The sequence below is a fragment of the Lutjanus erythropterus genome, chromosome 4, assembly GCF_056507025.1.
Source record: "Lutjanus erythropterus isolate fLutEry1 chromosome 4, fLutEry1.hap2, whole genome shotgun sequence".
Taxonomy (NCBI): domain Eukaryota; kingdom Metazoa; phylum Chordata; class Actinopteri; order Lutjaniformes; family Lutjanidae; genus Lutjanus; species Lutjanus erythropterus.
In genome coordinates, this window is record NC_139320.1 from 44,665,353 (window position 1) to 44,677,056 (window position 11,704).

At 39.1% G+C, this 11,704-nt stretch overlaps 1 protein-coding gene across 1 annotated transcript in view; it reads right to left on the reverse strand.

The window, feature by feature from the left end:
• Positions 1-8,881, reverse strand: part of pdgfd (platelet derived growth factor d) — an 88,210-nt gene extending 79,329 nt beyond the window's left edge. Inside the window, exon 1 of the mRNA XM_084716632.1 lies at positions 8,301-8,881. Within this exon, the coding sequence (XP_084572758.1) occupies positions 8,301-8,418 (118 nt within the window). The 5' untranslated portion in view covers positions 8,419-8,881. The remainder of the gene's footprint in view (positions 1-8,300) is intronic.
• Between the last annotated feature and the right edge of the window lie 2,823 nt (positions 8,882-11,704).

An 11,704-nucleotide genomic window follows, 5' to 3' on the forward strand; every position in this document is an offset into this window, starting at 1 on the left:
GTCTCCTGCAACTTAAAGCACACCAGTTGTGGAGCTCAAAGCACCAAAAAAATACATTTGAAAAAATCAAAACCAGTGTCTCTTCCCTAGTTCTGGTAGATTCTACTGCAGAAAGAAAGAAGTTCTGACTGAATGAATCTCAACTTTTAAGTCAACATGGACAAGAACAAAGTTAATTAATGGAATTAAAATTAATGAAAGATTTCAACAAAATGTGAAGAAATAACACCTTTGATGTTATGTCAAATACATGTATGTTGTGTTGCAGAGATACAGCATCAAAGTAAGCTAGCATGCTAACCAGCTAATCTATGTGTAATACCACTTTGTACCACAAGAGGTGACAGTGAGTCACAGTAGTGCCCAGTCTGCCCTCAGTGTAACATGAGAGGATGAAGATGTAGGCAAGTAAAGAAAGAAAGCAAACAAAGCATTAAAATTAGCATTATGTGGCTACTGTAGCTACTAACAGACTGGAGCGACGTTGGACTAAATATTGAGGGACAGTCAGGAGAAACTGTGAACGTAAAGCCTCATTTGAAGGCAACTGAATAACAAGAGTGCTGGTTGCAGATAACTTTTTTCATGTTGTATTTTATGGAACTCTACACTGTTGCACTTAAGTTAGCTAAGGTAGCGTTAGCTTAGTTGTTATGTGGAAGCCCATTCAGCTCTGCACCAGTATGTGTGTTTTGCTGCCGAAAGTAAATTTATGCCCTGAAGGTAACAATATAGCTATGTGTAAAAAAGAAATGGTGAAACTGCAGGAATTTATTTACAACATTGTGTAGCTATGACTAGCACCCAGCAGCTAGTTTGCTCAGATCATAAATTTGCTCGCTGGGCAGTGACATGGGCTCCAAAGATAATGTTACACTTAGCATTACTGCACCAAATTACTTCATTTATGATAAATACAGTAATTTGCAAAAAGAATGGCAGTAATACTGTATTCTGTCCTGTTGAGCCAACCTAAATAACTGCAAGGGAAAATCCATCACCACGACAGCCAGAGTCAGTTTTTGAAAGAAAGAAAGACCGATTGGAGGGACTGTGCATTCCCATTTTTCTTACGACAGGGGTCGACACCCAGACTTTCTGTTGATATGCCGCCCCCACTTTGGAGGAAGGAGCATGGTGGCAGATTCTTACATACTGCTCCTTTAAAAGTCTTCAGAAAAATTACAATGATACAATCAAAAGCTCCAGACCTGCTACACTGACCTTGAGGTGGGATTTTGTCAGATGTCCTTCTCTACTTTTAAAACCGCATCACAGCCTCTACTGAAGTATGTCAAAGGCCATTTGTCTCATTTGCTGCTCATTTTGTGTTTGGATGCTCAAACATGTTTGAGTGACTGTATATTCTTTGAGTGTGTGGGTGAGAGTGTGTGTTATCAGAGGCAAGGCCACTCTGAGTTCTCAGACACAGTCAAGGACCATGACATCACACTTGCTGATATCATCAACGCCTATAGCTCAAGAGTATGAGAGCATGCATGCTTTTATGAGCAGAACCACTCATGTGTTTCTTGTCTGCAAGTGCATAATGTGTGTACTGCTGTGTAACTTGTTCCTTTATGTTAATTTCTCTGTCTGTGCCTCTTTTTTTACAGTACAAATGCAGATCTTGTAAGTGTAACCACAACGGATGTTAAAATGTCTCTCGGTTTACAAAGGTGGACTAAATGTATTTTCCTTGTGCAGGTAGCTTTACTTTGTGCGAGTTTGTTGTCGTCTGTGTCTGTGACACTGTTTGCTACATTATATTTGCTCACAGAGCCAACAGGTTGAAATAGCTTTTGATTAAAAAGAGCTGAAACAGAGGGGGGGGGGGGGGGGATGGGAAGATAAAAAGAGAAATGAGAAAGGGAGAGATTGAAAGAGATGGAGTGATACGTGGCCAGGCACAGACTGATAAGACAGCACTGAGAGAGGAAGGTGACAGATAAGAGAAGAACTATTGGAAGAAAGACGACGAGGAATCAGAAAGAGGAGCCTTTATAAACTGTCACTGAATAAAAGTCATATTCTCTGTTTGGCACAGTGAGCGTAATGACGGTGTGATACAAACACAGTATGTTTGCAGGGTCGGTCTCTACAAGGAATGTCTCATTTTTTCATGCTTTTAATAGGGCTGCACAATTAATGAAAATATTATTGAAACTGCAATATGACCAAGTGCAATATCAAAATCGCCAAAGCTGCAATTTTTTGGTAACGGAGGAAAGGGGTACTGTGAACTATGAACCACTATAAGCAGTGTAATGTCCTATCCTACAAATATGGTTCTCCAGATGTAAAAAAATATATTTGTAGATGCTAACAAATGTCACATCATCATTATTTTAATGTTTTTTTTCTGTGAAATGAAAATTATGATGCATAAATGATGATTTCCACTAATAATCGCTGCATGTTTTTTTTTTTTTTTTTTTTTTTTTTTTTTACCATATCATATAGCCTTACTTTTAAAGGAACAATATGTAGCAATTGCACGTCCAAAAATGATTGAGACTGTATATAAAATGGGTTGAAATCCTATTTAGTATACGATCTATCATTGGAGTGAGTTTTTTCTTTCCCCTCCTCCCCAGACTCAAGGAAGCTCATGCAGGCTGCAGGAACACTTCCAGAATGCACAATGAGTGCAACATCATAAGTTGACAATAACAAGCAACAATGAGTCCTACATTGAAAGTTGATCAGCTGATTTCTCCTTTAAATATGAAAGTGCATGCAATGCACAATGCATGTGAATGTGTGTGTGTGTGTGTGTGTACTATCACACTTGAACGAAGTATGTAAGTAGCCCTAATAGTTGCATAACTGTAGTTTATCTTAAAGTCAACAGGGTTAATAAAGATAACAGTTCACTTAAATCCCCAAAGAATTTCACACATTCTCTTGTACTCACAATGTTATGCAACACCTGAGTTTGTGTTCATGTGTTTGTACAACAGCGATTTTAAAAACATCATTTGTGTTCTTTTAGTAGTGAATGGGATGATAGTTTAATCAGGGACTGTGCTTGTGTCTGGGTTACAATGTTGGAGTTTGACTACTGTATTCTTGTGTCTGTCTGTGCCTGCATACACATGTACATATTTCCCTGCCCGCAAGTGCCGCTCACACATGCACACACACACACACACACTAACACACACAGTAGTGTGTAATAGGTTTTATCCTATCTGGGTCATGTGGTTTCTTCAGCAGAGATAATAAGTTGTTTGGAGCAGAAAGGCCAAATAGTGTTTACTTTTTCTGTTTACATGTATATTTGTGTGCTTCTTTTTCTACAAATGCACTCTGCCTCCCCCCCCCCCCACCCCATCTGACCCCCTCCTGCCTTTTCAATGCACACACAGACGCACTTCAATGGCAGGCAAAAAAGAACGAGCAAAACGCTGAACAAACACCGGAGAAAAAACCTTGGGGGGAATTCCTTGAAGTGAGCTAGGACATTCTGTCAGAACACTAACACACACACGGATTCAAATGCACAAAGTTACACACACGCGGGCACATTCACAATGGTAAATGGATGAGCGAAAGCTGCGGAGCCCCTATCAGCTCGAGGTTCACTCCTGCACATGCAAACACAGCTAATCAGCAACAGTCAATCAAATAATGGAACTAAGCTCTCATATTCCACATAAGCCGACTGTAAATGCATAAATACAGGAACACACACACAAACACACACGTGTAAAGATAACTTGTGGACACTGTGTATTTTTGTAAAACTGCACGCAGTGGATTAAAGAGCTCTTAAAAGCCTTTGCAGCATCTAACAACCAGTCTGTGTCTAATGCAGCTACACAGGAACTCATAGTCTTTGTGCAACAAAAGATGAAGGATTTCACTTTGATAAAGTCAGTCTGATGTGATATTAACAGAACATGAAGATGCCTTTAGTGAGTGGCTGCCCCTGAGTGGCAGTGTTCAGAAATAATTATGCTATCCCATCTTTTAAACTCCTGTCATAGAACAATGAAATGTTCCATTGTTTTAAGGGCTGCTGGCAGAGTTGTGATTGAAATGCTGACCCTCTGAAACTGTGCAACACTATTAAAGTCCTCCTCCACTCAAAAATATGTTGTTTTTTTTGTTCCTACAGTTGGATTTTGGAGCTTCACTGTGCAGAATGATGTATGTACAGAGTTTGTAACTAGAAGGCTGTTTTCACATTCATCTGTTGAAAGTAGAAAGTTTTTCTGCTCATCGAAAAATCAGATTTTAAGGGGCGGGCCTATGAGCATGATTTGTGACATCACAACTAGTTTGGAAGGCAATCCTATACCAATTGACCCTTTGCTAAGCCCCTCCTCTGAGCAGCTACTGTCCAATAAAGAAGTTGTACAACTGTAGATTAGTAAGTGTAAGAATACACTGGAAATGATGGGGCTGGTGCATAATCAAAGAACTGGGTAGCTCATATTCTGAGACATGATGGTCTAAAATTCTGCTGTGCTTAATCTAGACTCTGCCCTTCCTTTTCTGACATCATTGAGAGTATTTCTGTCATCTATTGTATACATATACATGTCGTATTTCACAACCAATGCTGGGGTGTAGCTTTAGCTTCAGTCTTTTAGCATAAACATATCATCAACAGAGTCGGTGAGTAACTTTACATATTTAACACACGTTCACAGGGTTCTTATTTTAAAATATGTCTGATGGAAACTTTAAAAAGTCTGCTGGAGATGGACTTCACAGCTGACTTACAGTTTAACCATTAGCATTATCTTAAATTAACTAACTACACTTCTGCTAGTGAGAGTCATCATTTTAGACGACAAAATCCACGGCTGTCAGCTAGAAATGAGAAGCTGCTCTTGTTTACATCTCTGTTACTGAAGACAGTGTTTCAACAATTACTCTCAATTTCGATGTTGAACCAGCCAATGTTGTCTGCCATCGATTCTGATTTTTTTTCTGAAATGAGGTAGAAGGCAGCGGGCCTTTTTAAGGATTTTAACGTGGAGGGGTTTTTTTTGTCAGAAAAAAACCACACATTATTATGCCAAGTATGGATTTTTTATGCCTTAACAGGGCTCTGGGGAGATCTTTAAGTCTCCCACTTGAAGTTAAATGAAGCAGTGTCTTAGGGCAGAAACTTGGAGCGCAACAATCTCCTTAATGTTACTAGCCATCTTTTCCTTCACTGAATGCACCAAACCATCATTTCCTGACAACATCATTACAGGGAGTTCCCAAATTTGAGATTACTTTGACAGATGGCAAGTGTAGACAGCTCAGGGATGTGTGCAACAATGAGGCAGATGTTTCTTTTGATTTAAACTTTACCAAACCACACACAAACCTTAAGTGTGTGTTTCTTGTAAAAGTATTTATTCAAGGCCTAGTGTGGGTTTGAAACACATACTGAGAAACATCCCTGCTTAAAAAATTCTTTTTCCTCTGAAGGAAAAGATGAGGCAAAGTGTATTTTAATGAGAATCTGAACAAGAATTGTTGCATTGTAAATGCGCCCTGAGTGGTAAATGTTGCTGAAGTGAAGTGTTTAACTGTAGGAGGAAAACAAGCAAAAACACAACTACAGTAAAGGTTTCTGAAAATGTCACAGGTGAATTAGAACAAATAAGAGGTAAGTGCATATTTTACTGAAGTCTAAGAGTGACAATTTCATAATAAAAATGAAAGCATACCAACTACAGAGATGATGTCCTGCAGAGCTAAGATGCAGATCTGATAAAAATTAATAAAAACTCCTATTTCTAAAGAATCGTAAAAGCACGTTATAGCTTTAACGATGCCTTCTTCTGATCTTTCTTGGTTAATACTTTTCCTTCTCTTATTCAGGGAGAGAACAGAGACACTTTTTATCCCGCTGGTATTTTGAATCTTGACCAAATAGAGTTGGTGCAGCTGTCGTCTTCTTACAGTATCAACTTTTATTTTGTAACAAACCGTGTCTTTGTTTTCCCTCCTGTCTGTCTGCCCTGTCTCATGGCATTTATACACACACTTGTGACTGGACAAGACCCGGCAACTGTTTTGCCTCTGACAGGTTGTGATCCGTCAGTCAAACATCTGCGGATGCTACGCACTAGAGTTAAAATAACACAATTCTGATATTGACTTAACAAAGTGTGTTTAGACTCCACGCTCAGCACACGCATGGCAGGTCCAGGTTAGAACAGTTCCGCGCAGAAACAAAAAAAAATAATCTGAGCTGCGAAACGTTTCAGAGGTATTTGATGGAGGGCAGAGGTCCTTGCAATGTAGGCTACTTAATGTGTGAACAGTTAGACTTGAAGTCACGACTTACCCCTCCATGTTATTTTTTTATTATAAACACACACACACACAAGAGGAGTGAGAGGTGAAACAGGCCTCAGGGGCAGTCGTCCAGGTTAGAACCTAATACAGTGGTATTTTCATGTTTCCCTGCCAAAAGCAAGCCTGCAGCTGTGTGTGCATGTGTGCATGTGTGTGTGTGTGTAATCAAAGGAACTGTAGCACCGTGACTTTAGCCTCAGGGCCGAGTGAAAAGTAAGCATGGCGCACCTGCAGGAAGTTAGATAGGCAAGAGGCTCACTGACTCTGAAGACTTGAGCTTCAATGAAGGAGAGGTGCAGCGTAACAATGATAGAAGTGCCACTCTTAACTGGCCACTAGTACACAGCTGTGTGACACATGCATGCTCCTTCATAAGTTTTCAAAATGTGAAAGACGTGGAACAGCTTGCTTTCGAGCAGACTTTTCTCTTCCTTCCTCTTGTCTTCACCAGTGCATTCACTAGGGTTGTGCAGTGAGAACTCGAAATGTACAGATCCACTTTTTTCAGCTCTGATCTGATTTCGACATCTGAATTTGGTTATAAGCGGATACCGGTACTATACAAAATCATTGTAATTATTATTATTATTAATAGTAGTAGTAGTAGTAGTAGTAGTAGTAGTAGTAGTAGTAAAATTACATGAGACTGAAGCCAAACATCAGTCTGGAAAGATTGTGTAATTTGCATATTGTAACTTCTGTAATGGCATGACTTAAACTTTGTCAGGAGCTGTAGTATTCAGTCATATCTCTGTTGAGAACCAGTTCCAAATAAGAATTCATACCAAAATTCCCATTCTGAAGGAATAATTAAGAAACTATGCTTTATGCTATTACGCTTTTTGACACCTACACAAAAATAATGCATGCGTGGATTCCCTTTTTCTGATGTATTTGTTTTATTAAATCGTAAATCTAGCATTATTCTCAGTTAACCTACTCAGCCATTGCTAACTGGCTCAATGAATGGACTGCAGATGTTGTTGTGTGAACCTTGTAACACTGACCTCAATTTAACAAATGATATGCCACAAAACACTTAAGGACCAGATACTCTCTAATGTTACGGTGAAGTAGCCTCAGTAAACCACAAAACATTCAAGAAGCCAGAAAAGAGGCCACCATCGTTACAGTCATCCAGCTGTGGGAATTAGCATTAGCAGCAATCAATTGATGTCTATTTTAAGTAGACAAACACTTAGTACCACCTCATTTAAATATCTTGATTGTTCCTCTCAAATCACTATTACAGCTGTAAAAGAACATAAAAGGACAAAAAAATCATCCAATGGTGCATATATGCATTATGTACTTATTCAGATTTGCTCATGGAAAAGTCTACAGCAGGGCTTCCCAAACTTTATCATGTCAAGGACCCCCAGAATATATGCACATTAGACCACAGACCCCCCAGAGCCAGAGAGGATTTTGTCTCAGGAATCACCTCTAAGTATTTTATTACTTTTATTTTTAGATTTTATTTTAGACAAAAAAGTCTTTGTAGTCAGTTAATGGTCACATGAGACTTGCTATGAATTACAGTCAATCAAAATAGCAAACCCTATTTCTAGCCTTGTTGTAAAAAATGTATTCCAATCCTTTTTTTGCTGATAAACCACCACAAGCCACTCAAGGACCCCAGCTGGTCCCCGGACCCCAGTTTGAAAACCTGACAGTCAGTCATTGTATGAAAAGTATTCCTCTAAAATCAGTATTACAGATAAGAAAGTACATTAAAGGAATGTAAATAGGTCCAGTGATGCATGCATTATGCACTTATCCAAAACTTCATAATGGAAATGTCTGCAGCTTCAAGAAGTCAAGATAGACACATAAACTACATTAATAACACCACTTAAAATAAAATTAAACTAATTAAGGATACTTTCCTACAAGACGGTCACTATATCCCTCAGAGACAGTTTCAGCAGTAAACACACAAGCAACAAGCACAGCAACAGCAGACTGAAGTGATAAAGTCATCTCACCATCTCTCCTGATGTTGCCCCTCATCACTTTGGCGGTGGAGACCTGAGCCCTCCCGACCCCGGTCACAGTCCCCAACAATAAAACCATCCACATCTGGAGAACCACCGATCCACTCATCGTGATGACAAACTTTACAATATACGATTCAAAGAGCGAAGTAAACGTTTTCTCCAGGTTGCATCGGCTCAAATAAAAAAAACTTAAAATATCCCGCGACAAAGTTTTTGTCAAAGCTTTCAATTGAGCAACTTCTCAAATTGACTTTTCATAATCTCTCTCCTCTGCCTGACGCCTGGCGCACACGATGCCCCGTCCCGTGCCAAAGTAGGCGCTCCAAAATCCAAACTGTTTGTCTTCTCCTGAAAGTTACGCGCCCACAGACACCGAGAGCAAAACTCCCAAACTCTGAAGTGCAGGTGGAGGGTGATATAGCTCCGCTCACGGTCAGACATGAGCGTATAGGCGCCGAACTTCTTATCGCCGTGGAGTAGATAAATTCTGCTCAGTCACTCAGAAATATTCCGCATAGTTTACTAGTTTGTATCTGACGCGTCAGCGCCATGGAAGTGAGCGGCGCGTCAAACTTTGCCAACTGTGGTGCGCGCTCACGGTGTGTGTGTGTGAGGGGGAGAGAGAGAGAGGGAGAGAGTGTGTAATGTGGGTGTGTAACTGAGCGAGATGCTGGGACAGAAGGTCAGAGAGGGAAAGAGAAAAAAACACTTTAAAATGTGTTTTGTTTTTGTTTTTTTAACAACAAACCTTTTTTTCTATCTGTCTGTCTGCTGTCTGTCTTTTTTGTTATTACTGTTTTATATTCACGGGGGGGCTCGGGACAGTTGCACACTTTGAATGCCATACTATTATCTTTATTATTTCTTTATTGCTATTTATTTTTATCTTTATTATTTTATTAATCTTTACATTTTAATTTGTATCTGACCATAACCATGGGGTCTTATATTATTGTTGGCACGCTTCTCCTTCAAAGTGGACTGAGGAAATGAGGCAAAGAGGGAACATTTTTGTAGGAAACCCTCAGAGGGAGGGTCACCAAAGCCTGGCACAGGAGAGGAAACATAGTTAACTCAAGAGCAGGGAAGTCTCTTGAGTTAGCTCCTGAGAGGTAGGCATTACACAGAGAGGTAAGGAAACAGCTGACATGAGCTCATTTGAATGGCACACTCATTTGGAGGCCATTACATACCATTTATTACACACTGCATGTGTAAAATTCACTGAAGGTTATTGGTAAAAGCCAGTGGCATTAAGTAGGGGAGTCTAGGGAGTGTTGCAACACCAGGTTAGTTGTAACATTGGCAGTTTCACCAATCAGAAAAGAGGGGTGGTGATCATCAATATCATACTCTTCCATTTCCTTTTTGAGCCCTCGGGAAAATGTCATATCTCTGTGAGCAATGATCAGAAAACTGATTTTTAAAGGTGAGAAAGTAAATATTTTTTATCCCAATTATTTTTTTCTTGTGTTCATTGTTTGATACATACACTTTTTAAAAAAATTAGTAAACTCGTAATTCCAAGGCAACTGGCTTCACCAAAATTTTGAGAGTATAAATAAAATTAAAACTGTTGTTTTGAAATAACTAAAAAAAATATTGCCAATCTAAAATCTCTTGTCAAGATAATATATTTTTCTTCTTGAGATAAACACCAATTTTTGAGTTTTAGGCCCTAAGCAATTCTGTATTTGAAAAATTGTTCGCAGTGAGGTGAACCTGGACTGTCACTGACAGGTGCTTGAAAAATAAATGCTTACGGCCGAAAATAGCAAATTAATAACCAATATTATCTTGCACTTTAATGAATTTGCTCAACAATTTTTGAAATATTGACATTTGAAATTTCTAATAGTTTCTAAAAATCAAAACAATTTTTAGTTCATTTCAAAACGCAAGAGAAGAGAACCTGTATGTGTCACATGGGCATTCAGGAATACAGTCCACACACACACACGCACACACACACACGCACACACACACACACACACACACGCACACACACACACACACACACACACACACACACACACACACACGCACACAGTTTTTTTTTGTTGTTGTTGTTTTTTTGTCAGTTTGAATACCCTTTATTCAAAACAGTCCATTCTTTACTCTTCTCTTCTCTCATCAGTTGTAGTGTGGAACTTAAATCAGCAAATTACCTCTCATTGTGACTAAGGCTCTGACATTTTATTTTTATAGAATAATAAATTTTGATAATTAAAAATATTTGTAAATGACACCGTCCGCCCTCTCTGTTCCCTCACTCTGTGATGTTGTCTTCCTCAGTGTTTAAAATAAGCTGTCACTCCCCGTCTAACACAACACTGATGACATGATTGCACTTGTTGAGGATTCTAATAAGTAAAGCCTGCAAACGCATTGCCAGGAATTATTCACCAGGCAGCTTTGTGCAAGCCAAAGTCAGCCCATTTCAGGCTGGCATAATGTTTGAAGTAATTTTAGTAAGTACATTTCAGAGTGATTTATCCACCCTTGTAAAATATCAAGGTGTTACATGCTTTATTTTGCAGCAAAACAAAGCGGTGCCATCAACGCTTCCTCTGGATTTATAAATGCTTTCCGACCAGAGTAATTCCCCTTAAGGCATACTTATATGCTTCTTGGCCCCCTTTCACTTTCTATTCCTCTCACTCATCACACACTTACCATCAGCGTCTCCCCCTCACTCTCATTTCTTGTCATCCATGTCCGAGTGTACCATAACGTCTCATTTTTAAGAGTTATTTAGACTTTACGGGATGAACTTGCCAACTTGAGGTTTCTGCTGACTCAGCGCAAAGCCCTTCCCATTACCCCAGCAATTGGCTAATGAGTAATGCAGCACCTTTAAAACTTAGAACCACTAAGGGAATGATATAGGTTATTAATAGAGAGAAGGAATTAATTAAAATTAAAAGCTATTAGACTACCCTGCCGAGCTTCAAAGGCATGCACACCCAGGGACTGAATCTGTAAGTACACATAAGGATCGCCGGCAGGCACAAATGTATCATACACCATGCATGCTCATGATGCACACACACACACACGCTCAGTTTCACCCACACACACAGCTTCATCTGACTCTTCTTTTACCTCGTTTAAACCACAACCTGCCATAGCTGTAAAAATAGGGAACATAGCAATATGTGGACAGCAATATAGATAATAATTCTTCACATGAAGAGAACAAATCATAAACAAACTGTTATAAAACATTAGATTAATTTTAACAGTAGGATGTTTAGTGATACTGCTTGAATATGGAGTTAGAGCTTCTTTTTTTTTTATTACCAAGTGGATTATAGTTCTGTTTCAGTAGCAGATATAATGGTAACACTTTCTATGAAGGTCTAGTTTATAATGCATTAGCAGCACATGCA